Source organism: Cygnus olor, chromosome 12 (assembly GCF_009769625.2).
Source record: "Cygnus olor isolate bCygOlo1 chromosome 12, bCygOlo1.pri.v2, whole genome shotgun sequence".
NCBI lineage: Eukaryota > Metazoa > Chordata > Aves > Anseriformes > Anatidae > Cygnus > Cygnus olor.
In genome coordinates this window covers 9666165-9694104 of record NC_049180.1, presented here as the reverse complement: position 1 = coordinate 9694104, position 27940 = coordinate 9666165, and the positions used below count along the sequence as shown (strand labels likewise).

Sequence of the window (27940 nt, the reverse complement as noted above, 5' to 3'; positions counted from 1 at the left end):
CACCGCGAAGTCACCGGGAGCCCGGGTAGGGCTCTGGCTCTGGCCCCGTCCCGTTTCATCTCGGCCCCGTCCCCCTTCACCCTCCGGCACCAGAGGGCGCTGCCGAAGGCCGCCCCCCGTCGCGGGAGGCACCGCCCAGGGCGGAGGCGCTGCCGGGGCTGCCCAGGCGCCGCCTGATCGCGTCGCGGCCGCGGCTGCGGGCGGTTGTGCGGCCGCGTGGGGCAGCGCCGGGCTGGGCAGGGCGCAGCCGGGAGCGGGGAGCGGCGGCGGCGGCACCGGGCGGTGGCGGCAGCAGCAGCGGGCGGGCCGGGGAGAGGGAGGAGCGGGGTCCTCGGCGCGCCCGGCTGAGGTCACTCTTTGTGGCTGCGGCTCGCAAGATGGCGCCCGTGCTGGTGGAGAAGAAGCTGCTGGGGCCGGACGGGCCCGGCGGCGCCGAGCTGCCCAGCGAGGAGGAGGAAGGGCAGAACCTGTGGTGAGCCCCCGGCCGAGGGAGTGGGGCACACGCGCGTCCTTCGTGCCCCGCCAGCCGGGCGTCCCGTACCTGTCACGGCGGGGTCCCCCTGCCCCCCGGCGCCGCCCCGGCCCTCCTGCGGCGGGCGGGAGCCCCGAGCCTCGGCTGCGGCGGAGCCCCGAGCCCCGGCCGTGGCGGAGCGAAGCCCGCAGCCCGCTGACAGGAGCTTTCCGGCCCGCTGGGGGAACGGGGCCGCCGGGGATGGGGGCAGAGCCGGGGGTTGGGTCGTGGCGCACGGGGGGTTGCGGTATGGGGCCTGGGGGATTCGATGTGTTGCTTTTCAGTCCGTTATTTGTTTAAAAAGAAAAAGAAACGCGTGTGAAATGTAGTAATGGATTGTGGGAAGAGTTAGTCATCAGCTGGGAAGTAATGCTGAGCAGTAACGTGAGCTCTTCTGCGGGAGAGCAGCGTCAGGAGGCTTCAGTGCCCGTGCTCTAGGTGCTATAAAAACTTTCCTCAAAAAGGTGGCACGCTTCTGGGGAGGCTTTTTATTGAAATGAACTCAAATCTTTATCTGCAACAAGCCTAGTTTGTAAATGGAATGAATGTGACTGGATTGGTCCGCGTAGATCTGCTGAGCTCATCAGCGCTGTCAGATGAGCAGTGTGTGCTGGTGCCTGTGTGCAGTGTGTGCCTGTCAGCCTAACGAGGACGATGCTCTTTTTCTAGGTCTTCGATACTGAGTGAAGTTTCTACCCGGTCGAGATCTAAATTGCCCTCAGGCAAAATATTCTTGTTTTTGGTAAGTAGCACATGCAAGTATGAGGATTTTCTTTTTTTGGTAGAAGCAAAGCATGTCGAAAACAATGATGCAAACACATTGACGTATCATTTTGTTAAAATTAGCTTATGTAATATGATCTATGGTATTCTTGTCTTCAGGCTGGTGGATTTATTTTCTTTCTGGTTTATCCTGTTAGTTTTATAAGATATATTTAAATAAATGGAATGTAATACTGAACAATGAAGTGCTTCTTTCTTATTGTTGTGGTATAAGCTGTTGGATTCCGTTAGAACGCTTAAAAGAGTATAGTAAGTGTGGTCCAAAAATGTACAAGAACACTTCTGATTTCCTAAGTGTGTTTTGAAAGTCTTTTCTACAAAGTTAATTCTGAAACTCTTTTTTTTTCTTTTTCTTTTCTTGTACAAACTTACTGGCAGGTGATGATGGTTCTGGTAAAACCACGCTTATGGCTAAAATACAGGGAGCGGAGCACGGCAAAAAAGGAAGAGGACTGGAATACTTATATCTAAATATTCACGATGAAGACAGGGATGGTAAGTTTATTTTGTATGTGATCTTTTCTACAATAATAGCTGACTTGCTTTTTTATAGTTCTGGTTTCATCAGTGTATTTTGGGTTACGCCCAAGTACCTAGTTCCAGCATTATTGGCTATGTTTTATAAACTATATCACTTTCTTAAGTGAAATGCATTTTATGTTTGGACTAGTTTCTCCTTTTTGTCTGTTTCACACTTCCCCTATGCAAGAGGTGAAAGTACAGTTGAGCTATTGATATAGCTCAGGATCCATCTACTTTTAGGGTAGATGCATTTCCTGATGTTGACTTACTAGCAGATACATTGTCATTTCATACAACTGCTTTATAGTTATAGGAAAAAAGTGACACATTGTCAGAATTTTGGTTGTTTTTTTGTTGTTGTTTTCTTGAAGGGACAATGAGTGGCATTTTGGTTAATTGTAACTGCGTCATTTTGTTAGAATTGAATGAAGAATAGAATTAGGATTTTATTTTCTTAGAATGGAGCTTGTTTCTTTGTCCCTTGTATTTCTTTTTGTTGCTGTTAATGATAGGTCTTTTCTAGTAGATGGGAGGCAAGAGATTGATACAAGCAGGTCTAACAATGAGAATACTGTTAGGATATTGTTAGGAAGGTTAGAGACAGGAAGAAATGAAGAGTGAGCTAATTATCCTCACTCCTAAATCTTCCTCTGCCTATCTCATTTTGGGCAAAATTCTGGATCTCTTCATGATAGTTTCCTTCCCCCAAAACTGGGAATGATGGTCTTCCAACTTGTGACCTTCTGATTTTCCAGAGCTGAAGAGGAAAGCAATGATGGTGTTTCATCCATCTTTCCTGAAGAAAGATGAACTGGGTAGATCCTAGAATGGTATTTTGGAAATGGAAATGTACTCCATAAGTGATTAAGTACCATATGTATCTGGTTGTTATGGAGATTGGTCCTGTGCTCCTGTGGTAATAAACTGTCTTCAGATACTAAGTTAGGTACCATTAGTACATGAGTACATTGCCTGTGTCTTCAGTGGCCACCTGATCTTGCAGTTCCTAAAAATCTTTTGTGGTGTAATTTTCAGTGTTGAGGCTGTTCTTCACTTTTTGAGGTTCTTATTTTAAGTGCTTTCTCCCTGTGTATAATTTTCTTTAGTACTGCGTAAATAGTTCAGGGTGAAAAGCCTACTATTAGGGGTGTTACGATAGCTTGTGGCATCAAGCTTCTTGCAGCTTCAAAGGAGATGGTATTGTAAGCAGGCGATTGCCAGGTGTGCTATTCTTACTGGTGCTATTAAACCTCAAGTATGTCTCCACTCTGGAACTATTTTGGGTCTGTTTGTGAGTATCTGTAAGTGATAAGTATTTGATGTGATTACGTGAAGCTTGTCATAAGAACTCTGGCACCAGTAGCAGGAAAAAATGAGACCTTTTAGTTTATCAGACTCAGCTGCAGAATTCAGGTCTTTGCACATCCCTTTAATGGTTGTGTTAGGATCTAATAATATCTGCCTCTTTCCTTTTTGTCTCATTGGTGTCATCAGCAAGCAAAATAAATAGCAAAGTAGGTCAGGACCTCCTGGCAGGCAGAGTTAACACTGACTTCTCTAGGACACACTTGGTTTTGTTCTTTAAACTTGTTGCATGCTTTAGGTGTGTATAGTCAGACACAGATGTGGGAACAAAGCCTATATAACTGTCCCACAGTTCTTGGAAGTCATAAAAAATGGAAGATAGGTATTCAGGAGCTTACTATCATACACCCATTTTTGAGGGTATCTGCTTTTTATTATACCCCAGTCTCTTTGAGATCAGCAAACCACGAGGATTTCCATGGGTGTCAAGCCAACCCTGGCAGATGAAACTAGTGGAATAGTGGAGTCAAGATCTTTTCAGCTTCTTTCCCAGATGCTGGAAGACTTCTTTGCTTTTTACCTTTTTTCTCTTCATTTCATAGGAGTTTATCCTTTCCAGGGAAAATAGTTTGGCCACAGTGCCAAGTTATTTACCTCCCTTTGGAAGTCTTAAGGGAAATCTTCTGTGTTGCTTCTTATTTTTACCTCTCCCCCTCCCTTTCCTGTCTCCCTCATTAAGGTATATTTGAATCTGGCTCCTCCTTCGTCCTACACAAAGTAGAGTTGTAGAGTTACTACTTCATGCTGGGTCACACAGGGTGCATAATTGAGTTTCCTTTTTGTCTTTCCACTAAGAAAAGTTAAACAAATTTAATGAAAGTTAAATTTATAAAAAAAAGTTTTTTTTTTTTTTTTTTTTTAAGGACCTCTGTGCCTGATACAGGTGTCCACTGACTTCTTGTTTTCACCATCACTGCCTGTTTCTTGGCAGTGCCTCACAGCTAGCTTGGATGTCAAGATGCATGTCACCACTACCTTGGTAATTAGCTGGTTCGGTTCTGTTTCTGCCAGATGTTAGTTGTTCAATGTAATGTGCACTACTTTGGTCCCTAGGTCTCAGGATAACGTAGAATAAGTCCACTACTGAATCTCTGCCTGAAAAATCTTCTCCTTAGGGTACTATCCCCAGGTGTGCCTAGGCTAAGGCATTTGTTCAAGACGAGGCTCGGGGACGCCTGACAAGCAATCCTGAGAGAGAGAGGATTCTCCTAGATCATTAGCCTCAGGTACAATATCTTTGGAGCGTATGGCTTCTACATACATGACACCTTAGTTCATCTGGATGAAAGCACTTAGAGTGCTAACTGTAGAATTAACTTAGAACATTTAATAACCTTGGAGCTCAGGCCCTAGATTCTGCTGTTAGTGGAGTTTCCCAGGGATGTGCTAAGTCTGAATTTTTTGCGTTGCTTTATGATGAGCAGATGTCTTGTGTCTGTGCTTGCTTTTGAGAGCTGAGAGTCTTAATTGGTAGGATATAAAGGGGGGCTCTGCATCATTTTCTTACAGGATATGTTTTTCTAGAGTAGCTTTCAGAGTGTCTTAGGGTCAGAGTTAAAGTGAGGATGTGCAGCAGGAGAGTGCGGCAAACTATATCAACCGTTGAGGTGGCTGGTTTGGTAGCAGTGAGGTGTCAGCTAGCAGGCAATTATAAACACCGTGGAGGTTTTTGAGTTGGACTGCCTCAGATTACAAATGCAATACAGTAGGCTCTGGCTGTACCAAACATGCAGGTGAGGTACAACCATTCTGTTGTGGCGCTCCTCCTTGTAAGAAAATCAACTAGTCTTGTTTCTTTGCCTCAGGTTTGGACTGGCCTCAGTCACACCATGCACACGTTCCAGTTGAACTGGTTGTTCCGGAGTGAGCCAAGTGCTGATGGTACACTGGTTTCTAATGGGAGACTATTTTTTGTCATCATCTTTAAAGTCATTCTCTTGAAACTGTTTTTTTCACCATTTTGCTTCTCTTTACGGCTTGGATAAGGGATATGATATTTAATTACCACTGTTACATTTTGAATAAATACAGCAGATGTAGATGCAGTTCACAGAATCAACCATCTACAGCAAAATTCATCAGAGATGAAAAATGCTTCTCAGGGCTCAAGGGATAAGGTATTGACAGGATTTAAAATGTAATCTTGGCAGCTATTTTAATAGTCTTTAGTTAGCAACACCTGTTATTCCAACAGGATCTGATAATTGTTTACTCTGTTTCGGTATCTCATGTCACAAGCGTTACGAAAGGTCCAGTTAACATTTGCATCGGATGACTAATTGGGAGCTTGACGCGGTGCTGACAAAGTTGAATTTGCCGTCAAGTCCTTGCCAAATTGTGAACAAGCAGTACTGTATTTTTAAGTGTTTAATATTCATAGCAAATGTAAATGCCAATCCATACCTGATGGTTGCCTTTCCTTGTAAGAAAGGAGGAAACCTTTCATTTTCCTATGAAGCTATCTTTAACAGACAATCAAAAAACAACCATTGTGTACTGTGAGTGTTAGGCTTTAGGCTTGCAGTCACCCTGGCAGATGGATTTCATCTGACCGGTAATTCTGCTGTGTGTTCTAGTTCCACTCTATTCTAGATGTTAAGTAGAAATTAAACCCTTAAATAGGACAGAGGTGTTTACTAAACAAAACCTTTGTAACCTTTAGAATCTGGCTTAAAAAAGTGACTTAAAATCAGTGAATTAAGGGGTTTATTAATTTTTGTTGCTTAAAAAGATGTGAAAGTCTTTCCTGTGACTCACACAACAGGAGAAGCTATGACAGTGCTATTGAGAGTTGTAAATTTTCATAGGTTGTAGATAGACTTAAGTTAGTTCTTTAAAACTTAGCATATTTGCTTCAAGAAGGCACTGTGCTATCAAATGTCTATTAATAACCTGTAGCTCATGGAAAGCCCAAGGACTTGTCCACTGGCAGATTTTTGCTTCTGGGAATGCACAAAAAGGTGCAGGGATAAGAGTCCTGCAGAGATGGTTAATGTACTGTTGTGTTGGTGCTCACATTGTGTTCTAGCTTCCCCTCTTCTTTTCCAAACTTTTACTAGACTTTCCTTCAGTCTTTAGAAGCCTTCCAACAGCTTTCAGTTCGTGCATCCAGTGCTGTGAGAATCCTTGCTGGTATCAGTGAGGTGGTCTGCTGCAGTGGGGGGGAGGAGGAAGGGGAAAATAATTGCTGCATGGTGTATTTCTTAAGTACAGAGTAATGATTTTAACTGTTTACTGCAAACAATAGCATTGAAGTGCACAATTGGAAGTTAGATATTTAAGTTAAAAACACATTTTTTGGCCTATTTGGTGATGACTGATGTTTGAATAACTTAGGATACTCTAGCAGTACTTAAGTAGGAGCATAACAGAGATGCTAAAGGAAGATTGCCCACGTACAGCATCTCGATGTAATCTGGGCTGCTCAGTAATGTTGTTGAAGACCTTATTAGCAAGGGTTGTATGTGTATTTCTGTGCTCATTTCTCCTTCCAATCTCTTTAGTCAAGTTTTTGCCTTTTTCTAGAGACAGTGTTTTTGATCCTGATGGGTTCTTATGTTGTGACATGATTCTTAAGTTAGGACAGCCACAGAGACTGGATGTATTGTGTGAAGTTGAGAGGTTTGGAGCACATGACAGGGAAATACAGGGGGCAACAAATTGGAGGAAAAAAACAACCCTGCAAGTCCTGCAGCAATTTTGAAAATCTGTACTCTACAGTGATGGGTTTGCTGATCTAGTGCATAATATTTCATAGTTCACCTCTCATCTGTAATACTTGTGGAGACCCGTGGTTCTCTCTGGACAACTGTAAGAGAATGGAGAGTATTTTGGAAGAGATAATAGGATGAGCCTAGTGGATAGAAACAAAGGGAGTTGGCTTTTTTTTTTTTTTTTTGAGGAGAAGGCTTCTGAGGATAATATAATTATTATTTTTTTAATTTGAGTAGAATTGTTTATCCAGAGTGCCTGAAACATCGTTCCTAGATGATGTTCCATTTTCTTTTTTTTTCTTTTATTGCCAAAGTTCATGTTTGGGTCAAAAATTCTCATGCCAGCTGTCCGTTCCAGCTGATTATTTCCCCTTGCATTTCAACAAAAACGCTTCAGTCACTATAAAAATGCTGTGGGGAGAAACACAAAAGCTAAAAAACAAATCTTTGGTATAGTACTAATTCTACAAAGAGGCTGTAAGTAGAAGGCAATGTTAAGTCATTGTGAATTAGGAGCATATAGCACAGCTTTAAAGTTTGGTAGGCTTTATGTTTATCCTGTGTTCGGCTCCTCCTACGCCTGTGCTAGAAACCAAAGCTGCTTATTGCTTGTATCTTGTTTGCAGCTTATTTCTGTTGTAAGATGTCTTCAGTATGTTAAAAGTGTCTGAGGGACCCTTAGGGCTTTCCAGCTGAGCTCATCTATACTGTAACTCCCTTTGGAACTTGGAGTTACATTTGTGATATGTGTATCCTTGATTTACTTGTAATATCCCTGTTTAAATTGAGGAGTGCTGTGCAGTATCTAGAAACTGTTGTGTCAGCTGTCAATAAGAAAAGCCAAAGAACAGAAGTTATAAAAGTTAAAAAGATTCTGAACCAAGAAAAGTCCTCTTAAATGCAAGCATCTGCCAACTGATTTGGGCATTTATATATGCACCTGTGTTAAAAGGTAAACCATCAAGATCTGCTGCTAGCTGGGCTCTGGTCTTTGATTTAACACTGATGCACACTCCTCTGTTTGCTTACAGACTAGCAAAGCAACAAGTTGGCATCAATTGAGCTTCAACTGTGCCTTTTCTTTTCAGATCATACCCGCTGTAACGTTTGGATTCTGGATGGAGACTTATACCATAAAGGGCTATTGAAGTTTGCTGTTTCTGCAGAATCCCTGCAAGACACCATAGTGGTCTTTGTCGCAGATATGTCTAGACCGTGGACTGTTATGGAGTCTTTACAGAAGTGGGCCAGTGTCTTGCAAGAACATATTGATAAGCTGAAAATTCCTCCTGAGGAGATGAGAGACATGGAACAGAAGTGTAAGTGTTTGTGCATCCCTACATTCTTGCCCCTCTTTCTTTTTTTTTTTTTTTAAACTAGCTTCTGCCACTTTCTTTTGTAATGATAAATTTCTTCAAACTATCGTTTCGAGAGTGAGCTGGGTAAGAATTGCTTTGAAGTTATGATGACAACTCAAATTTGAATAGACTGTTAGGCTTTAAAAGAACTGTAATGATTTTGTTGTGCTAACAAAATTTCAGGTGGATTAATTTTCTATATTCCTTGAAAAATGAGATTTTGATGATTTAATTTTTAAAAGGCCATTTCTTAGGCTAGCTATATAGAATCACAATTTTAAAAGTAGTGACAAAGTTCACTAGCAAAGTGAGTGGTTTGCTTTACTGTGGTATCCCAGCCAGGTCTCATTCCCTACTGTACTTGTCTTCCGGTAGGTCTTGTTGCCCTTGCTTTTCATGAGCCTCAGACCATGATCCTGGTACATCTCACTCTTGCCTTTCCTACCCTGTGACACTAGGAATGTTGTATAAATTAGGCTTCTTTCCTTACATATCTGTGGCAGGAAAGAATTTGGCACTAGCAAGCAGTTGCTGCTGCAGTATTAGTTTTTGCAGCTTCTTTTCTTTTCTAAAATAGTGTTGAGAGTTTTTAGGGAGTTCTTTTTTCTGTGTCCATATTGAATTACTCCAAAGTAAATTCCTTCAGTGGAAGGTCCTTAGCAACATGTTCCTTTTTCAACTCAGTTATACATCCAGACTGGTTATGGGTGGTTGTTAGTTTTTTTTTTTTTTTTTTTCCTTCAGGGTTGGTTCCTGGCTGCACTGGAGTGTTTAAACCTTGCAAATACTGTCTAGTAGCTTCCTTAGATTCACTTCAGGGAGCGGTGTAATCTGTTTGGCATGTGGGCATTCAGATGTATTTGTATAGCTCATCTCCTTTCTGAATGTTAAATGCTGCTTTCCCAAAAGGGTTCTGCCTGCAGCATACTAGTTAAAGTATATACTTAACAATTGAAACCATCTGGGGTTTGATCATCAGGCTATATTAAAAACAAAACAAAATATTTTTTTTTTTAAGGGGAAAAGCATTATTTTGGGGGGAATGGGAGAAAGGCAATTCTGGTCTCAAAATACAGCAGCTAACCTAATTTACATTTTTAAGAATCACGTGAAACTTTATGGCAATCAAAATAAATCTGGAAGTCTGGAGTTCTTTGTACATTTCAAGTTGAATTTTGAAGAGAAAAAATGTTTTCAGCCTTTGCTTTGAATGCCCCATGTGGAGGAGCCAGTTAGAGTTGTGGCAAAGCTTTGGTACTGTGTTTGGAGAACTCAGAAGGCATTCCAGTAGTGCTGTCTTGGAGATTTCTAACTGGAAGGACCTTAGAAATTCCTAGTTTCTCATGCTCTTTAATAGAGTTGAGGGAAAAGGAAATTTTGGGATTTGTTTTACACACTTGTAGGACTCTGCTGCCATCGTATGGCTGAGCGGTGAACTTCAGTCCAATATCATGCAGGTAGGAGAGGGGCCGCCTAAATGTCTTCTCTCCCAAAATTCCTTCCTGCTTCTTTTCGTAGTCACTGTGCGGGGCAGTTGTATCATCTCCAGTGCACGTCTTTTAACTTCTTGCAAAACTTAAAGGCCAGATGTGTGCTCAGAACTTTGGCCACCATAACTTGTAATTCTTTTAACAGCAAATTGTGCCCAAGAAATCCCTGTTATAGTTGTGGCCATATTAGCATAGCTGCCTTGAGAATATAATGCACACGTGCCTGAAGAACGCTTTGTGACTATAGTCCTCAAAAAAGTCTATGTCAGCAAAGTTTTCCTTACTAAAATTCTCCTGCCTGTGCTTTCTGAGATATGCTGACACTTAGAAAGTGGAGAATCGGCTGTGTAGCAATAGCCCAATATGGAAAAAAAAGGGATGATGAAGCACAGCTGTAAAGCAGGCAATCAAAACACAGGGAGAGGGTGCAGAGTGAAGAGATGTGTTAAATTCGTGCCAGTAAAGCCCCAGTGCAGCATAACACTACATGAAGGCATGTATGTGTTTCTTGATTTCAGCTTGTATGACTGTATGTTCTTATGCTCGATTCTAGACTTAAATTGTGCATGTAGACCAAGCTGCATGTTTTCAGCACTCACACTAGTTACTGCACTCCTCAGTTGAAGTGATCAGTAGTTCTTGTTGACTGCAGGGAAACATTTTCAAGTATCCATGTGAAGTGTTGCTAGGTTCTTTCTCCATCACCAGGATGTTACTACCGGCTTCCAGAAAACCTTTTGTTAGCTCATCATTCCTGACGGAGTTGAACTTTGGACTGCTTGTCTTTGCTTTCAAGGTTTTTGTGGCCTTTCTCCACCCAGCCTTTTGTCTTGTGTTTGCACGAGTCAGTATCTTGTGATAAGTGTTCAGTATCTCGTGATACTGACTCCTGACTTTGCTGGGTGGATGACGCTGGCCTCCGTCTGGTTCATGGGAAGCCTTTCCTTTGTGTTAAAGAGCATCCAGAATGGGAGACAGGACACGTATATGGAAGTAACAGGCTGCCTTGAAAGAAATTGTTTCTTTCTGAATTATTTTAAGTGTACAAAGAACTTGTCTGCATGCGCTCCTATCACTGAGCTGCTCTGCAGAAATGCCTTGCTAAAAGCTTTGCTAGTGTGGATTTAAACTATGTCAATTCCAATGTTCTGACTTAATTCATATTCTATTTCTGATAAATCACTGCTTAAACAAGACATTAAGTTATTTAAGGGAAGGTCTATGTTTTGCTTCCGTACTTACGTCAGCCCAGCAGAAAAACAACTAACAAAAATTAGGAAGTGCAGAAATGAAATATACTTGTAAAATGGCTATTATGTTATTCAAGATACTTGTATTCAAAGCCAAAGGCTTGAAACACAATAATGTTTATCTGAGAGTTAAATAGTGTCCCCTGCTCAGGCTGAATTAGTCTTTTGTGCCTTTTTTGTGTCTTAAATACGACTGAAGGAGTTGTTAAGCTAAAGCTAACGTGGATTATGTTAAGGAGAAAATATTTATAGCTTACTTTAAAGAAGGGAGGAACAAAGGGTTTGTTTGATCTGTTTGGGTGCTTGATGAACTTCAGGTCCGTTAAAAGTCTTGGAGTGGAGATCAAGTGAGGAAGTAACAGTAATGGGAGGTAAGGAGAAAAAGTATTAAATGTCTGTGAGGCAGAGAGATGCTGTAGGAGAAATTATCTTGTATTTCTCCTAGAAATCGTTGCTGAGAGGTAGTCTGATAGCACTTGTGATGCAGGTTTACTTGGCTTTAACCAGGCTAAATGTTGAATGGGACTTGGGATTGAATGAGAGTCTTGAAAAGTTGTTCAAGAGCTCATCGCTAGCTGGCATGTGAACCACTTGAAGTAGTTGAGCACAGAAGCAAGATCCAGTAGTTCGAGCTTCGCACTACTGCTTTTTCCTGCTCTCAGCTGTACTTCCTTGCTCAGCAGATGCCCTTGCTAAGTAGAGCTGGACGTGTATTCCGTAGCCATTCCAGCTGCCGGTGAGGGATGAATGCCAGCCCGCTGCCTTGCTGCCAGCACAGCAGCAGTCACCTCCACGGAGCGGTTTTGTTCCCTCGTGCGTGGTTCTGCAGGGAGAGAGAGGCACAGCCTTGCTGGTGGCAGCTCTGCGATGGTGATGGTGGTGTTGGGCTGCGAGGGAAGAGCCTCAGCGTCAGTGGTGCTGCTGATGTCCTGAGTGATTGTCTGTATCACGGGATCAGCCGTAGTTTTCAGGGGAGGCTTTTCCTTCCCAAACTTGAGGGGTTTTATATGACTAAATAGCTTTGTAAACATTTGTTTTTCTCCTTTGTTGTGACCAAAGTCAAGCAAGCTAATATCGTCTGATTATAAAGCAGTAGTAAATTTAGACCAGTATTGCCAAATATTCTCTCACATCTGATGAAGGCAATGAGGTTTGTCTGAATGATTGCAGGCAACATAAATGGTACTCTGTGAACTGCTGAAATAAACTTGTCTTCAATAGTTTTTGTTTGTTTGTTTTCTTACCCTGAGCTAGGAACAATCTGCTTGGTTGAGTAATGAAATGAAAACTTTTTTATCCTTTTCTCCTGAAGTGCTTTGGAATTAACCAGCTTTCCGTGATGGTCAATGATCACATTTAATGTGCAGCATATATACGGGAGTTTACATTTCCAGTTGCTGAGTGTGAACCAATACTAGAGGAAAACATCTCTTTAAAAGCATTGTGGTTTCTTCTCCACCAGAAGGCACTGCCTTCCCAGCTTTAAAAGTAATTGGATTCAGTGTTTGGTTTTGTTGTGCTTTTTTTTTTTTTTAAATTGGTTCCTGGGAGATAATGAATTGATGGTTGAAGTAAAGGTCCATATTTAAAGTTTTTTTTTTTTTAAGCTTTGCTCTGGACTTGAGCTCTTTTGTTTCCCACAACGATGACACAATTTGATGTTTCTGATGAAAACTGTAGGTTGTGCAGCTTTGAACAGAATTGTTTTTTCTGCTTTGTGTTTCCTTCCACATCCCGTTCTGTTGCAGAAATGTTCCTTATTTTGAAAAGGTGCGATGACCTCATACTGCAGGCTCTGCATTACAAACTTCTGAGGCTGTACTGGTTCCCAAACCTCAGATGTATCGGATGGCCCTGTCACGTGGCTGCATGTACCGAACAACAGTCTCTTTGTGAATGTGCCGGAGATTTGGAGCTCTTACCAAGAGTTTTCCTCACTGTACATGCAGTCTGCTCTCACCATAGCTCTGGTGACACTCTGTGCAATAAAGGTGCCTTCACAGGAGCAAGTCATGGAGCTTTGTGTGCCCCTGTGCTGCACGCTCCCCATGGCTGAGGCAGGAGGCAGCTTCAGGTGGGGCTGGGGTGCGAGGCAGCACTTTCAGGATGCACTGTGCCGGGGCAGGTTCGCTTGGGCTCTGGCTTTTATCCTCAAAACGGACATTTGGGGAGTAAGTTGCAGCCCAGCTTTGATAAAGGAATGTGTGGGTCCCAATGTGCCTCCAAAATGGTGATAATACTATTTCTTAGGCACTTCAGTGTTTAATAGTATTTGCTATTACTGGAACATTCATCCACGAAATGGAAACAGAGAACACATCTGATTTTCTCTGGACTCCGTGGTAGTTTTGCAGAATGTCTTTTCAGATAGCATTTACAAGTCACTGAGTATGTATTTATGCAGCGTATATTTTATATTTCTAGCATTTGACTCCTGTAACAGAAACGTAAACCGAGTAGTAGTTTCTAAGGTTAGTACAGTACAAGTGGCTGTTTCAGCTTGGTGTTTTCTGTGCCCGTTTACATTTTCATCATGTTTTCTTCTTGCAAGACCAGATGCAAATTGCACTTAGTATAGGTTAGGTTGCTAAGCTAAATTTACATCTTCTTTGGGAACTCAACTATAATGAAATGCATCGAACTGAGGAATGTGCATTTGTGTATACCATAACTCTTGCAGCTAGTTTTGCTGATTTGTAATGGCCCCGAATTGCATTTGATTTACCTTGTTGTAAGTTCTGGGGGAGGAGAGCTGTGTTTGAAGGGGCAACCAGGCTTGAGCTTGCATTTTGTAGAGATGTCTAGTTAGGAATAGATAAAATTATTTTAGGTCATATTAATTATTTTTTTTTTAAAAGAACTAGTTCCTTTGTTTTGTCTCACAAGTATCTCTATCTTTATAGTTATAAAGGAGTTTCAAGAGTATGTAGAACCTGAAGAAGGCTACCAAGGATCACCGCAGAGAAGAGGCCCTTCTGGCCAAGAGGATGAAAATGTTTCTTTACCTCTTGGAGAAAATGTGCTGACTCACAACCTCGGTATTCCTGTGCTGGTAGTTTGTACAAAAGTAAGTTTCTAGTTCTGTTTGCCACTGTGGAGAAGTTTAATTACTCGACCTTTAGAGCGTCTGCTTTATACAGACATGCTGAATTAATTCTAGATTTCTTTTAAAAGTAAGTTTCTGACGTCAGTGTCTATTTCTAATTTTGCAGAAGGGTAATAACCTTATTTAGTTGTATGATAATTACTTTATAATTTGTTTTATTGTTGGCATTTTAGAACAAAAGGATTAGTGTAAATGTTTATGAAATATTAAGGAAAATGTAGAGATGTGCTGGAATTAAATGGATTTTTTTATCCGTTTCTTCCAGTGTGATGCAGTGAGTGTACTAGAGAAGGAACACGATTACAGAGAAGAACACTTTGACTTCATTCAGTCACACATTCGTCGATTCTGCTTACAGTGTATCCTTTACTGTAAAGAGATTTACTGAAATCTGGGAGCAAAAAAATAATGTTCTAGTGTTTAATTGCACGTAAAATCAATCTGAGAAATTGCACTTCAGAATTGCTTGGTATTTAGTTATTTATTAAGTAGCATTTGTTGTCTTAGAAATGCTTGGAGGTGTATAAAATTACAGTTTTGAAATCATGCATGGGATTTTGAGCTTTTCTTCTTTTATGAAAGACTTGTCTTATGTTTTGTAAGGTGTTTTTTTTTTCTTTTTGGGTGGGGTTGGGGTTTTCTTTAGTTTTGTGTGTGTGTTTTTTCCTTCTGTTGTTGCTTGTTTGTTTTCCCTCAGAACTTGTAGTTTTTAAGAGCCTGGGGGAGTAGGTAACTTCTGTGTATGTCCCCCCTTCCTTTCCCCAAATGCTAAATGGCTATAGCTTTTGCATTTAATTACTTCTCAAATATAGCTCTAGTAGATATGTGACCATTAGGCCTCTGTTTTAAAATTACTAATATCATTTGAAACCTGTATCTTAAATGTTTTTCCTTAAATAAGTAATCAGATGGAGCTGCCTTGATTTATACATCGGTTAAGGAGGAAAAGAACCTTGATCTGTTGTATAAGTACATTGTACATAAAACATACGGTTTTCAGTTTACCACACCTGCCTTAGTGGTAGAAAAGGATGCAGTTTTTATGTAAGTCCATTGTAAAAAAACAATCTGAAAGCATATTGGTCATATTGAACTCTACACATAGATAAAGGATCTGCATCAATTATTTTGGTGCATTATGTTTTTAGGCTGGAAATTGAATGTGAAATGCTATGCTAAATTTAACTTAGGTACTTTAAACAAGTATCTTTGTTTTCTTATTTCTCTAATGAGCAGCAGGTCCATGTTGCAAAACTAGCCTTTGAAAATAATATTCAAAGAAATAAATGAGTTTTTAGGGGTTGCTGGTTTTAGCCATTTTTCATGTGTGTGATATACTTCTAAATATATCTTTTCATTATTTACTCTTAGTCTTGTTTTAAACTGAAGTGACTGACTAAATCTTTTGAGGGACTTCAGCACATACCTATTGTACTTCCAGCAAATCAGAAGTATATTTTACATGCACCAGCTTTTGATTTTGTTACTTTGGATAAAAAATATCTGGAGTATACAGGCTGGTTCTGAAGAGAAAAATAAATAAACCTGAATGGTTTGTAATGTTCAAAATCATCTTATGTGAGTCTTCTGAAGCCCTGGATTAAGTAAGTGTAGTGCATATTACTTGAGAATTCAGCTGAGAATTAGGGTTGACTTTGGCTAAGACTGCCTTGTTCAGGTAGCAGGCAGTAAACGATTGGTCTCTGTAGACATACTTTCTGTGGCTCAAAAGGCAAAGCTTTCCTTCAATTCTTTTTATAGACCTGCTGGTTGGGACAATGAAAAGAAAATTGCCATTCTACATGAAAACTTCACAACAGTGAAACCAGAAGATGCATATGAAGACTTCATTGTAAAACCTCCTGTAAGAAAGGTAGGAAAGGTTGAACTTTTCCCTCCACTGTCCCCTGAGAAATAAGTTATTAACAGCCATTCAGGCAAACAGTACAATGTTGAAAAACTCTAAATCTAATTTTTTTTCTGTATCCAAATGTGTAAGGCATCAGGCTTTCATTTTCCACTAGCTTAAGATACTGCAAGCAAACACTGAAGTCATTCACTCTAGTGAATCAAAGGCAGTCCAAAAATATCCATTTCACATGAACCTTTCTGGATGTGCTGTGCAAAAATGCTTTTTGAAAACAGAATACTGTTTTAAGGCTTCAGCAGTTTACACATACGGACATGTAATTGAGGCTATCATGTAGAGGCAAACCTTGTAAAAGAAGAAAGCATATCACTAGCATTACATTATTAATGACAGTTCTTCATGTAGGGCAAGAGCAGAAAGTAATCCATGTAAATTCCCTATATTGTTAATTTTGTTAGAATGGGCACATAGGAGCAGTTTGTGTAAAATGGATAATAAGGAAAATTGTAAATTAAATTGTATTCTGGTCTGCATTGTAAAGTTTATTTTACAGTGTTCCTACCTACTGTTTCTAGCTCAGGTGGCAGTGTTTGGAAAAGGGAGAAGATAATTGAAGCTTTACATGAAAGCTGATTGTAACTCATGACACCTGTAGGAACTTGTGATTGCATCAATTGTTAAAATTGATAAGGCCTGTGTAATGCTTTTGGGAGCTGAGGGATTGAATCTGGGGCCTTATGGATAAGATAATACCAAGTATTGGAAGAAATGTTAATGAGATTAAAAAATAAATTTGTAAAGATAAATATGGGTACTTACCAAGTGCTCACTTTCTGAGGAGAATTCCTGCAGGCTGGCTTCCATGCTAGTCTACTCCATTCACTTAAAATACTTTTTCAATTTCAGCCTCTTCAGTGCTACTACTCTTATGTGTGAAGGGAGTTACAAATATTTTAAGGAATAGTGTTAAACATTTGCTTATCTTTCTTTGCTATTGATCATCAAGCCAGAAAATGTTACAGTAATTCCAGTTTCTGTTTCTAATAAGAGAAATATTTTTCTCAACAGTTAGTCCATGATAAAGAGCTGGCAGCAGAAGATGAACAAGTATTTCTTATGAAGCAACAGGTAAAAATGGAAGATTTTTTTAAAAGAAAAAAAGAAAAAAAATCCTTACTAATAAGATTTTACTTGAAGTTCTCCATTGATGCCTTCAGTTTTCCATTCCTTGTTTACTTTATGAGACAACAGCTTCTCAGTTTCTCACATTTGAATGTGATTGTGAACTAATAATTTTATGCATACAATTAGAAAATATAACCACTTGTCTTGGCAAATGGTAAGGATGATCAAAACAGAAATCATTTATATTCCAAAGGAGAAGAGTAAGAAGATCATTTGAAATTTCACAACATATGTAGGTTGATCTGTAAAATACGAGTACTTGAAAAACATCTTAGCATTGCAGTTTTCTTAGAGTTGGAGGCTTAAAAGATTTTAAGGTGTCAAATTTGTCCATGCTGTATATTGTTATTTTCTTATGTTTATAACAACTGCTCTGTTTTTCAAAAAACAAACAAACAAACAAACAAAAAAAAAAAATACCACACTAATAACAGTTTTCTATACAGTTGATTATAAATATCATAGAGTTTGCAGACTTGAGTGTCTATGGTTCTGGCTTGTAGTTCTGAAATGGCTGTGTGAGAAAAAGGACTGAGGCATGTTTTTTCTTTATAACTGGTGGTATTTCCTCTAGTAGTAAAGTTTGGAAGTATATAAATATCAGAGGAAGTCTGTAAATATCAGAAAAGTGAATGATGAAATAAATTAATGGTTAGTCAGCTTCACTGTATTTCATTCCTCTGTAGTTTCTGGAAAATAATTAAAATTCTTAATATGTTGTTTTTGCAGTCATTCCTTGCCAAACAGCCAGCAACGCCTACAAGAGCATCAGTAAGTAGATCCAAGAGAAGAGTAGGAGGTGTTTTGTTCCTTTCTAGGGAAAAGGGAATGATTCTAACATGCAGAAGCTCATTTTATAAATGTAACACGTGATTACAGATACATAATCTTTCCAAACAGTGGAAAATTCAAAAATATATGGCGATATTTTATGATGTTGCTTAAAAATTACTTCATTCTAACTCACTGTGGAAATGTAAAAAATATCTGATGATTTTTGAACTGAAAATTTCCTACGCTGATTCTTTCTCTTAGTGGAGGCACATGACCAAAATAGCCTGTGTTACTTATACATTTTTTCTCCATTGGCACACTAAGTGCCAATACAAAGGTTAAAAAAGTAATTTGTACACAATGTTGCATTTACTCTATGTAACTAGTCCATTTAATTAAGTGATTTGGAATTTTTTAAGGAATCTCCTGCAAGAGGGCCTGCAGGATCCCCAAGAACTCAAGGCAGAGCTGGACCCGCCAATGTACCCAGTGCCTCACCAATAACATCAGTTAAGAAGCCAGATCCAAATATTAAAAGTATGAATAAGCATTTTACTTTTTTTTTCATGTGTTTTTTCCCTTAGAAGAAACACTCCTCTTTTGCAGAAGGACTTTGGAATTTATTTACTAATGGTATAGTGTCAATTTAATAAGAAGAATGAATTTACAGCATAGATTCAGGTTTTTTTGGTTTTATTCTTTGTCATTCATGTAACTTGAAGTAGAGTTCTGTTATTGCCAAGCAGTGGGACAGAGTTCAAATACATTAATTTGTTTACGTTGCCTGAATACATTTATTATATGAATCAGTTTGACTATTAGTGGAGACTGCTTTAAACTCCACATGGGTTTATACGTCACATACTTTATTCTGGAATCCACAATGAGACCTGTTCTTCTACTAAATCCTCTCCAGAATGTTATTTTCTCTAGTACCTGAAATAACTTGGAAATTGAACCCCTTCCCCTCCTTCACACTAAGATGGGAATTCCACATTGTTGACTGGTTCCTTTCCTCATAAGATAGAGCTCTGCATTATTGAATGTTTTTTTCTCTGCATTAAGGAAGTAGGTAGGACAAAAATTTGTTTTGAATTATGCACTTTAGTACCACAGTTCACTTACAATGGATAACTTACTCATCCAATTCCAGATCATGGCATTGCTCTGTAACTAAGTTCTGGTTTATGAAAATCAGTGCAGCATGAAAGACTGCTCTAAAATTTCTGTGCAGTTTATTTTTAAATGGACTTACAAATCTTTAAGTTGCACCTAGATGTTTTATACTTTGTGTCTTGGCTTTCTACATTTAGAAAAAGCAAATGCATACAAATGTTTAATTTAACATTTTGTGTCCCTCCATCCCAGAAGAGCAGTAATGTGTTTTCAGTCATCTCTGACTTGGCCAAAGAAAGCAGAAGGACTAGTGTCTTAAAACTGAGCAAGGGAGAGACTTTCCTGTATTTGAGGTTTATTTCCTTGATTGGTAAGGGTGTTACATGTATATGGAAAAGTAAGTTCTATCATTAACCAGCATTAACTATTCTGTCATGTTTATGTTTGTTTTTTTGTTTAGATAATGCTGCAAGTGAAGGTGTTTTGGCAAGTTTCTTTAACAGTCTCTTGAGCAAAAAGACTGGCTCTCCTGGAAGTCCTGGTGCTGGAGGAGTGCAAAGCACAGCAAAGAAATCAGGTATTGGATCTGTTACTGCAGGCTGTTTCTGTATTTTTAGTACTTTATTTGGTCCTCATTGGTCTAAATGTGTCTATCTTTTAAGCCGTTCAGTTAAGTGGCAGAGCTTGACAGATGATACAATGCCAAAATGTGCAGTCTCTTAAAGGATTAGATTACTGCAACTCCATGACTCATGGCTTCTGTTAAACTTGCTATAATTCAGTACTCTGAGTGAAATTGTACTGCTGGGATAGAAATGACATCTGATTCTTGATTGTATTCGAAAGATGCTAATATTTTACATAAGAATTCCTTGCCTTCCTGACACTTAACTGCTACTTGAAAGAAATGTGTTATGTTGGGTTCAGCTTGTAGTTTCCAGTCAAATTACTGAAATCTCTCCAGAATTCAAGTTTAAACAAATTGTTTGTTGTGGCAGCTTGAGGTTATTCTGTTGTTAATTATCTAGTATTTTATTGTGATCCAACACAACTGATAACTGATTTAGTGGATTTGTTGTGTGTGATTGTATTGTATGACATATTTACTGAAGAGCAATTACACTATTTTAGGTGGAAGTAAGAGAAACCGTCAGAACACTATGTAGAAAATTAAGTGCTCTAAAGTGTATGGTTGTTCCACCCAATGTTAGAAATTCACTTCTTTGTTGATTACTTAGCTGTTTCTTTTCAGTATTGGCATTCCCATCACCACTTATATTCAGGAGCTTACTTCCAGAATTATTTCAGTACTAAGTTATTGGTAGATATTCTACTTCAGATCCCAGACTTGTGAAATTATGTGAAATTTAAAAAGAAAATTTATGCCAGACAGTGAGGATGTAACTATTAAGAGGTCCTGAAACTATCCATGGAGAAGAAAAGGATTTTTTTTTTTTTTTTAATTGGGAAGAGTTTTACATGTCATTTCATACTCTGAAAGCTCAAAAAATGGCTAGAATTTGACTTATGGTAAGTTTATTGTGTTTTTTTTTCCCTCCATTTATAATGAATTTTCTAAATCTCCTAAATAAATCTTATTAAATTTATTTACTAAAAAAGTAATGATAAAATATTTTTGTGTTATATACTCACTTTATTTACTTAATATAATTTTATCTATGTTACAAATTACATTCTGCCTGAAGCTAGAGAGCCCTCTCATTTAAACACTGAAAGGTACCCCCCGCTTCATCCAGAGCAGCATCGTACGCTTAATTACTGCACTGTCCAATTAGTCCTACTTCTATAAAAACAGTTAGACATAATGGTTAGGGGTTATTTCATCCATGTTCTTTTCTTAAAGCAGAATCAGTTACGAAGTTCCTGACTGGTGATTAAAAAGAAAAGAAACAAACTTAGAAATAATAGATGTAATGTCATCTTTCCAGGAAGTCTATTCCAGTCCTTTTTTCTTTTCTTTCTGTCTTATAGTCAGTATCTCTTTATCTCAGCACTGTTTGTCTTGTTCAAGGGAGACAGAGATCAGTGTATCCCATCTTTCTTTGCAGCAGTCTTCTGAATATTTAAAAACTGTTAATATTTGTCATGTGACTCTGTCTGGACCACAAAAATAGACTTCTGTCAGCCTTTCCTCACAGGGCATATCTATGGCACTGATAAGTCTTACTGTTCTGTGGACTGCCTACTCAGAAGATCTGTTTCTTTCGGTGCTCAGAGATGAATACAGCGCTTCAGACAAGGCTTTGTCAGCCCTAAGTAGGGGTAACTTAATCTGTGTTATATGTTGTGCTCCTGTTTAGACATCTCAGCGTGATGCTAGGATTTTTTGTCTGTATGATATTAACCAGGATTTGTTAACAATACAGCAAGTTTAATATGATTTCTGCCTCCTAATCAGATGTTTGATAGTCTGTATCAAATGACCTTAGTATTTCCAAAGGCACTATTTTTTGCTTCATCATTGTTTTGCATTCTGTTATTATACACAGCTTTGACAATTTATATAAATAAGTTTTTACCTCCAGTCCTGTCATTTGGAGTTCTTTGTAGTGTCTTTGAGCACGCTTGCCAGCATATCTGATAAATTCAACAGTTGGACTGGGTAGATTGCTGTTTAAAAATAGTGACTAGTAATATGGGTAATTAGTGGGTTATTTTATGGATTTGTAGTTCATTTTTTATGAAATACCAAGACTTCTTTTTTCTAGTTCATTTACATGAAGATTGTGTGAGATGGTATCAACTATTCTCCCTTTTCCACAGGAGATGTTATCCTATGATAGAAAGAAATCTTGATTGGCTTGACACAGCTTTTTGGTAACAGATCCATGTTATTGTTGTGCTGCTGGGCTGTTTGTAAGCATCTAAAACGTCATTGCAGTTTCTGGAAAAATACTAGAGTAAAAACTAACTAGTCTGTAATGGTCTCTCATCTTGCAGTCTTCTAGAACACCCTGTGTGTTTCAAGAGTTTTCAAAGATGACTAATGGCTATGTGTAGTTTTCTTTTGCCAGCATTAACTTCTAATTTAAATAGATTATTCCTCTCCTGAGACATCTAGAGAGAGCAGTCGTATCAGTTCTTAACTTTTTTGTTTTGTTAGACTAAATTAGACAACTTATCCTCTAGCCGTCTGTTAAAAGTTGATCTCTTTTCCCTGCTGGTTTCTTCTTCTTAATTGCCATCATTGGCTTATTTTTCTCCAACATGAGTGGTTAGAATTTTATGCAGCACTGCAGATAAATTTCATTGTAGTGCCTGCTGCAGCATCTCTCTTCCTTTGCTGAAAGTACATCTGAATGATCTCAAGATTGCGGTTGGCTTTTCTTGGCTGTATCAAGCTGGCAGCTTGCACTCGTCCCCTGACTTTCTGAACAGAACAATCGACTTTAACTCACAAGAGAATATGCCTGGTCCTTGTCAGCTGATGTTCTCACATCTTATATTCAACTATGATATAATTAAGCAGTACTGAGAAGGTAAGCACTCCTTCGTATCTGAAAAGCTCTCCTTGAGTTTATAAGGCACCCGGTGCTGGTGATAAGATTACTTGATCTTTTGTGGAGGAGTTGAGGAGGATATGACTTGTGGGATTAGGAAGTCTTATTTACGGCAGCCTCTTCTATGTGAATAAATGTACTGAAATGATCTTTGTGGAGATTTTAAGTGCCTAACCTGAACTCTTTAAAGAGCTCTAAATTTTCAGAAGGTTGCTGCTGAAAATATTTTGCTTTAAGGAAACCATTCATTTCTCCCACAGCTATGAGTATCTTGTGGTTGGAATTTTGAGAGTATTGTAGGTTGAGGGAGACGTTATGGATTTCAACATACTGGTCAGCCTAACTGATTGGTTTATGAAATGTCAACTCTTACATGAGAGAACTCTCAAATGCTATGTTATGTCTGTTTCCATGCTGTGCAACTTCACGTGTCCAGCATGCTTTTACGTTGCTGGAGTGTCTGTTTCCATGTGTAAACCTTGATAACTCAAAAAGCTTCAAATGATAGGTTCTGTGCTGGATTTTTTTTTCCTCCTGGACTTGTTGGTATAAAAAGTTACTTTATTTGTATATACAAGGAGGTATTTCCACATTCTAAGGTTGCATTTACCCTTTCTGTGCAAAAGATGAAGAACTAGGGTTCTTAGATTTCACTCCACTCTGGAAAACAAAATGCATACAATTGTATAGCACAGATCTAATTGACTAAGGCCACTACCATCTTGGACAATACTCTTGTAGGGAAAGTGAGAGCAAATATCAATTTAATTTATAATGGAGAGTAAATTATCATTTTCTTAATCACAACTGTATATTTCTTCTCCTTTGAAAAGTGACCACTTCTGGTGGCGGTAAAGGGGAGTATGTGAACCTACATGTCACTGAATAGCTTAGCGATGGTTTACATGTCTAATATGAGGTAGTTGTAGGACACAGCTGCTTGGTATTATTTTGGAAAATTAAGAATTGGGTTCATTTGGCATAAAAATGCCACAGTTTGTTTAAACCTACTTTTGTCTGAACGGTTTTGGTTTTTTTCCTGATTCAAGGTGCCCTTAGTCTACAAAGGAAGTTTTTTGTATTATAAATTATAAATATGTTACAGTTAATTTACTAATTTATTAATTTTGTTTATTTACTAATGCTTTGAATAGATGCTATTAAGAATACCATGGCTTATGATTAGTATTTAAATCTAAAACCTTTACAGTGATTAAAGGTAGCCTTTTAACTTAGTTATGTCTTTGTACTTTGGAAAAAAAACACTTAAATCTCTAACAGTCAAATCTTGCCTTCCTAATGTTTTCAGCATGTACCCTGGAAAAAATCCACCTAATATTTCACACACATTTGAACTAGAAAACAGATGCTTGTTAAATTCTTTGGCTATGTAAGGAAGCTGTACATAGTTATATAATCTACTTTTTGTCTAAAAATATAGATTTTTAATCTTAAATGCTTGTATGCTTTGAGCATTAGAATATAATGTTCCAATTTTAGTGATTAATTTGTCTGTGGGTTTATAATTTTCAGAATGAGGGAATTAAACTGTAGTTCAGTTGGAGAATTGTTAAAAAGCTTTGAGTCTGATATAAAAATGTAAGAAACGTTGTTCCATGAAATGCTTCAGTGTGTCTGGTTTCAATTGAAGAAGTCCTTTGAAATGATGGCTCTGAGATAATAAATGAATATGCAATTCATGTCCCCCTTTTTAAGGGAAACATTGTCTGCAGACATAAAAGAGTTAGTTGTTTAATACTGAAACACAGCAAGTATGACCAAACAAATGTGATTTTTGTAGCAGGTGTTCTACATACCTCAGAGAGCTTGTGGTTAAAATCTGGGTTGAAATAAACTCCTTGCTGTGTGTACTAATAATAGAATTGTATACAGTTGATTTTTATAGACAAGTCTATATGTGGTTGTTTTTAAAATGTCAGTTGCTCTAAAGTATGTCACAGCTATTTTGGTGCTTCATGTTTTTGTATAATTCAGCATTTTGTCTCCCTAAAGTGAATCAAATCTTAGTATATCAGTTTTTATCTAGCTACTGCATGGCATTTAGTCAGGCTCTGTTCTTGGGTAGGTAGGGAAATAACAAGCAATTAAATAATATATTGACATTGAAAAATGAGTTTATGAATAGTTGTACTCATCAGTAAGAATATTTCATTGAAATGAGATTGCTTTAACCTTGCCTTGTTTTCTTTTTAGGACAAAAAACAGTTTTGACAAATGTTCAAGAGGAATTGGATAGGATGACTCGCAAGCCAGACTCTATGGTAACAACAAACTCTCCTCCAACAGAGAATGAAGCTTGATAGCGCTTAAAGATGCATATGTAAATGACCAAATAACTATGTATATTGATCTGATAAGACCAGGAATTTTCTGCTATGGCAGATGCTATCAGTTTTCTTGGGGCAGGGGAAATGAGCTTACTATGTCATTGCCTTGTCCCAGTAAAAAGTGCACATTCAGGAAGTTTGCATATAAAATCCCTCAGTATAAGATAACCATTTAGAGTTTATATAGGGCAATTCTTTTGGTTTTTGAGGTAAGCAGGTGCAGCTGCATTTCCTGTTGTGAAGAGCACAGAGAAGTAAAATGCAGAATTCTTACTAAAATAATACTACTGACTGCACACAAGGCAAGAAAGAGAAATGACATCTTTCAGAGTTACTGGAATTGGCTACTCATATGTTTGCAAATGCATTAAATACTTGGAAAGGTGGTGGTGGTGGTGGTGGTGTAACAGAAAATTAATTAGGTGAAAGAAGCCTAGGCAGGGAATGGAGCCCTAAAAGGGGAAACAGATTTGGGTCAGTAAGAAACTAGAATGTTGGATTGACTGGAGAGGAGCAATGTTGTTAAATCCTGTGTTTCACATAGGGTAAATAATCACTGTTTTAAAAAGACTACTTTACATTGGAGAATTCCAGGCCAAACACTAAGCATCATGGGAATTTATTCTTGTTATAAGTCTTGTTTTAGTTTAAAAAAAAAAAAAAAGTCTAAGTGTGGATGCCCTTGCTGGTGTAGCTGACAAAGGGAGAAACTATAACTTGTTTAGATCCAAGTGCCTGGCACAGCGTGTCTTTAGAAGGTGCTTGAACTTATTGTGCACTGTAGTACAAACAGTCACTGTTTGGTTTTATTTTAAAATCGGTAGTTTGGCAATTTGTATTTAATTTTAAGTCCTGTTTTCTGATAGCTTCTGCCTTTTTTTATGCCAAGAGGCTAGCCTATGAAGAATGGTGGGTGACTTACCATTTTCCCAAAATGAAATGTGCTACAAAACACTCAGTATTTTTTTTCTTACTTTTTGTAACTAAATATTAGCTACGAAGCTGAAATTGATTCCTGCCTTAGACCTGTGGAAGTTGTTAAAAAAGCTTTCAAGGCCCTTGTTCCAACCACATCTGCTGCAGGTGCAGCCAACTCCAAATCTGAAGGTAACCTAAAAAGCACGAATGTGTAGATGATGAACATAGTTGATAACTTGTTTTGTATATTTTTTTAATGTAGCATTTCATTTGGAAAGATGGGTTGTGGTTGTCCCCGTTGCTGTAACGGAGCTCTGTCCATGGTCACAAAAAACCATCATTCTATAAAAACAAACAAAACTGCTATGGTTACTGAAATGGCACTTTGATTTTATATACGGTATGCTTGTTTTACATGTACACACTACCATAAATTAAAAATACCAAGCATATTCTGTGCTCTTAATGTTGAAGGGAAAAACCACAATTTGAATTATGCAGAGTTTACTTTTTATTGATATGAACTTGTTGTACTAAATCTGATGTCTGGATATAACTTCCCTAATATATACTGTTACTTAAATATACAGAATTAGTTTGACCACTAACACAGTACTGGATGTTAACTTCAAATCCTATGTTATATCAAGAGGCTGTTCTTGTAACTCTGTCTAAGCATTATCTAGAAAGCTAAGAGTATTTACTTGCCTCTTTGACAACCGTTAACATAAGCATGTTATTTGTGCCAGTTTTTTGTTGAAAATATTTTTTTACTTTTTTTTTTTTTTTTTTTTACTTTTTTTAAAAATAAAAGGTATGACCTGAAGTTATACAATTGTCTAGGTAACAGACTAAGAATGTGGATGGCTGGTGGGCTATGTGGATATACTTCCTGGTGTAATGGGTGCCAGTTGCAAGTTACCACACCAGAAGTAATTACACTGTCCTTCTGACACTGAGAACTGAGATTAGAAACTAAAACATCAAAGGCATGGCAGGAAAATTGGAAAAGTATGTGATTGTAATGGGATAGAGTTTGAAAACCTCAGTCTGAAACTGTATTTTTGTCATCTAACCTGGTAAGCACTTTCTCTAGCAATATGGCTAAAACTTACAATTGAAGTACTTTCTGGTTTTATAAAAATGTTAAATATATTTAAATTAATCAAAACTGATAATGTATGTTAACCTATCAGCCTTGCAGAAAGATGCTTCTGACAAAACAGAAACAGATTTCCAGTTTCTGATTGCAAGTGAATGCTCCTAGTTTATTGAAAGAGTTATGTAGCATCCTGTGGTTGCCAAAGTCTGTCAACTTTGGTGAGCTGCACAGTTGTTCTTCTGGTGTCTTCAAGCATTGGAACCAAAGGCCAAATTGCAAACAGCCTTTACATTTTCAAGTGGAACTTCATTTTATTTGCGGATACACTTGTATGGTAGACTGTTTAAACTATTATATGACTATATTTATATGCATTATAGTGACTGCATCTACTGTTCATGTTTAAACTAAGAAAACAAAAGATGAAATCATTCAACTTGAAGCAAATATAAAAGTTTAAAGATTGGCCCTCCATAAAAATGCTGTGGTTATGCTGCTTGATTTTAAGTTTGCACTTTTTTTTATTGGCTTTTAAAAAAAAAACTGTTTAAACTGAACAGAATTTCGTATTTTATTTAATTTAACTATGTTGAAAGTGACTGCTCTGTACATCATGAACTTAACAATATACATGCTGTAAATGAAAGTTCACTGTCCTGTATACTAAGGGTTTTGTGGTTTTTTTTGTTGGATTTTTTTTTCCACCTTACAATTAGGACTGCAAATGTATGAAACAAACCTTAGTCCAGTTGTATGGCTTTAACCAGGTGCAGTATGCAGTCATGTGGAATCTTGCTTTCTAGTGCTGGCAAAATAAGGACGTCTTTAATTACTGGCTTCAATAAACACGAATCCAGACTGCTTTATGCTGTGATTTTTTTTGTTTTTAAGATCACCTTTCTAGAGCTGTTTCTGTGAAGAGGAGAAATAAGTTGGCTTGTATGATTGTGTTCAGGATGGAAAGTAACTGTAGTTACAGCTTCCTCCTTGGGAGGTCTTGTAGCAGCC

At 38.2% G+C, this 27940-nt stretch overlaps 1 protein-coding gene across 1 annotated transcript; it reads left to right on the top strand.

The window, feature by feature from the left end:
- Positions 1-286: 286 nt before the first annotated feature.
- On the top strand, positions 287-27794 carry DYNC1LI2 (dynein cytoplasmic 1 light intermediate chain 2). The gene is given in 14 exon segments (XM_040571205.1): positions 287-472; positions 1181-1233; positions 1236-1253; positions 1673-1789; positions 7983-8213; positions 13896-14059; positions 14364-14457; positions 15007-15142; positions 15860-15971; positions 17037-17096; positions 17883-17924; positions 18347-18464; positions 19504-19620; positions 24779-27794. Coding segments are annotated over 14 exon segments (1464 nt in total). The 5' UTR covers positions 287-377; the 3' UTR covers positions 24886-27794.
- The last annotated feature ends 146 nt before the right edge of the window (positions 27795-27940 follow it).